Raw genomic sequence first — 2,113 nt, 5'->3', positions numbered from 1 at the left:
GGAAAATGAATTTAAAGAATGGGGCTCAAACAAGGGCTAAGTTGACTGATAGAATTAATTTCTTTGTTACTCAAATACTATAACCTTAAAAAGTACAGGGTAACAAGTACCTAAAAATTGCAATTGCACTCACCATAAACTTGACATCACACGCAAAGTTAACAGGCAACTTAAAGACAGTCACTTTGAGATACCTTCCGGAACAAAAAAGACACACCTCTCTTAGTGCAACTAGCAGGATATATAATTTTAACATCCAACATGTGTGGACATGATAGTAGGTCAAGATTCGTCACCATCATCAATAACACCACAAATAATGACGGGAAAAGACTCCAATTTGAGCTCTTATATTAGAGGGGGTAGGGTTTTGACACGGTGCTTTAATTTTACTAATTTTAATCACATCTTTACCCCTTTAATTTATCTTTATTAAAAGTGAGAGCTCACCTTAGCAACAGCATAAACACCAAACAAACCAGTGTCCTTGTAGTTGGTGTTAAAAGCCATCATGCTTTCAGCTATTTCATTGATGCCAACCCTCTGTGCAAGTTCAGAACTGTAAAAGGATTTATAAACCCAATCAATGAGTTAAGGCACGTGGTTATGCACTTCTTATGTGTACCATAGAATCAAATTACATGAACTCTAGGATATCATTTGAAGTATACTAACCCCATATGCTTTCCACCACCTGCACTTTTATTCCAAGAACCTAACATCGACTGCATGACCATTAAGGCAATGGAATCTGGATCTGTCCAAGATGCCCCTTCAAAAGCAACTGCAAATTGCGCGAGAGGGATGTCGTCATCAAGTATCCTAACCTGATTTTTTTCACAAGAGAGGTCCCAATAATGAGAATATAGCCCTTAGAGACCATCAAGCCCTTAAACAAGATAAAGATACCTCTGAGCCCGTGAAGATTGCTGGTTGTTTAGCAACTAACTCAGATGCTGTGGTTGTATCTGTCGATAGCTTTGTAAACAATTTTTTCACCTGTTCAACAATATCTTCATGCTTGACTGCGCCAGAGGCAGCAATCACCTATAATAAAAGCAACAGAGGAAAAGTCAATAGTCGATCAGCAGCAAACAACCAGTTATCAAGGCAGATATACAACACCACCAAAGACTAGCTAAACTTCTGTGGAAAAAGACCTACCATCCTGGGAGCAGTATAGTGTGTTGATATATAGTTTCTTAGATGCTCTTTGCCAATTGTCTTGATATTTTCAGCAGGCCCAAGAATTGTTCTACCCAGGGGCGTGTATTGAAATGCAGTGGCGTGTAGATGATCGAATATAACTTCTTCAGTCTGACCTTCAACCTACAATAATCATAAACATACAAATAGAGCACTCAGGACAGACAATAAGCATGAGAAATTAATACCAGTGCACCATAAATCAAGAGAGTTTTGACCATCCCTTAGGAACAACAAATTGAAGTAATGAAAAATAAATAGTACTACAATAGAATGCATATCAAAATAAGACTATTTTTCAGAGAATAACTGCCAGAAGTCTTTGCAGAAACACACAAGAGACCCTCTCTACCAGGTGGAAACCTTTAAAATAAAATATAATAAAAAAAATATTGATGGCTACTTGACCATTCCCATGCTGCAAGTCAAGATAAAAACTTGTTGTACCATATGTAATCTGTGTAGCTTGAAAAGTCAAATAGCGGAGATGGGGACTGGGAAAAGATTTAAACTTTTTGCGCAAAAGAACATCTCGTATTACAGAAAAAGAGAGAACAAAAATATAGAACAATAAACACTAAAGTCCTACTTTTTATTCATACCACTTCAGTAACACAAAAAGTGTTCAAGTTTTTCACAGATGGATAATATTTCATATTTCAGTAATATCTTTTCAGCCCTTTTAATTCAATCCATAAGAAGCCATCCTGTATCAACCTTATGAGAGCATCTAAAAGAGAGCATATTTGCAATTTAGAGAGTAAAAATTTTTAAATGCTCCAACAACCTCTTTATCTATGACACTTAATTTTACTACTCCCTATATGTATATATTATTTTTCATTACCTTTTATTTTCACAAGCTTTCCTCTAAATTATTATATTATTTTCCTTCATTTTCTTTATA

At 35.6% G+C, this 2,113-nt stretch overlaps 1 protein-coding gene across 1 annotated transcript; it reads right to left on the bottom strand.

Moving 5' to 3' along the window:
- Positions 1 to 407: 407 nt before the first annotated feature.
- LOC111397874 (probable mitochondrial-processing peptidase subunit beta, mitochondrial) lies at positions 408 to 1,862 on the bottom strand. Its single transcript, XM_023024843.1, has 5 exons — positions 1,809 to 1,862; positions 1,165 to 1,329; positions 910 to 1,047; positions 676 to 827; positions 408 to 559 (listed from the first exon to the last, which is right to left on the bottom strand). The coding sequence occupies exons 1-5, from the start codon at positions 1,860 to 1,862 to the stop codon at positions 433 to 435; spliced, it is 636 nt and encodes a 211-aa protein (XP_022880611.1). The 3' UTR covers positions 408 to 432.
- Positions 1,863 to 2,113: the final 251 nt, after the last annotated feature.

The sequence above is a fragment of the Olea europaea genome, chromosome 7 (genome assembly GCF_002742605.1).
Source record: "Olea europaea var. sylvestris chromosome 7, O_europaea_v1, whole genome shotgun sequence".
In the NCBI taxonomy this organism is placed as follows: Eukaryota; Viridiplantae; Streptophyta; class Magnoliopsida; order Lamiales; family Oleaceae; genus Olea; species Olea europaea.
Note: the sequence above shows the minus strand (reverse complement) of the source record. Positions and strands in the feature narration are given on the sequence as shown.

Bases quoted from the DNA above. Each gene is read 5' to 3' on its own strand.
- LOC111397874 (XM_023024843.1), bottom strand. From the start codon at position 1,862: ATGAAATATTATCCATCTGTGAAAAACTTGAACACTTTTTGTGTTACT. The intron at 1,048-1,164 runs GTAGGTCTTTTT...CTTTTATTATAG, and splicing joins ACTATACTGCTCCCAGGATG to GTGATTGCTGCCTCTGGCGC. The intron at 560-675 runs GTTAGTATACTT...ATCCTTTTACAG, and splicing joins GGTGGTGGAAAGCATATGGG to TTCTGAACTTGCACAGAGGG.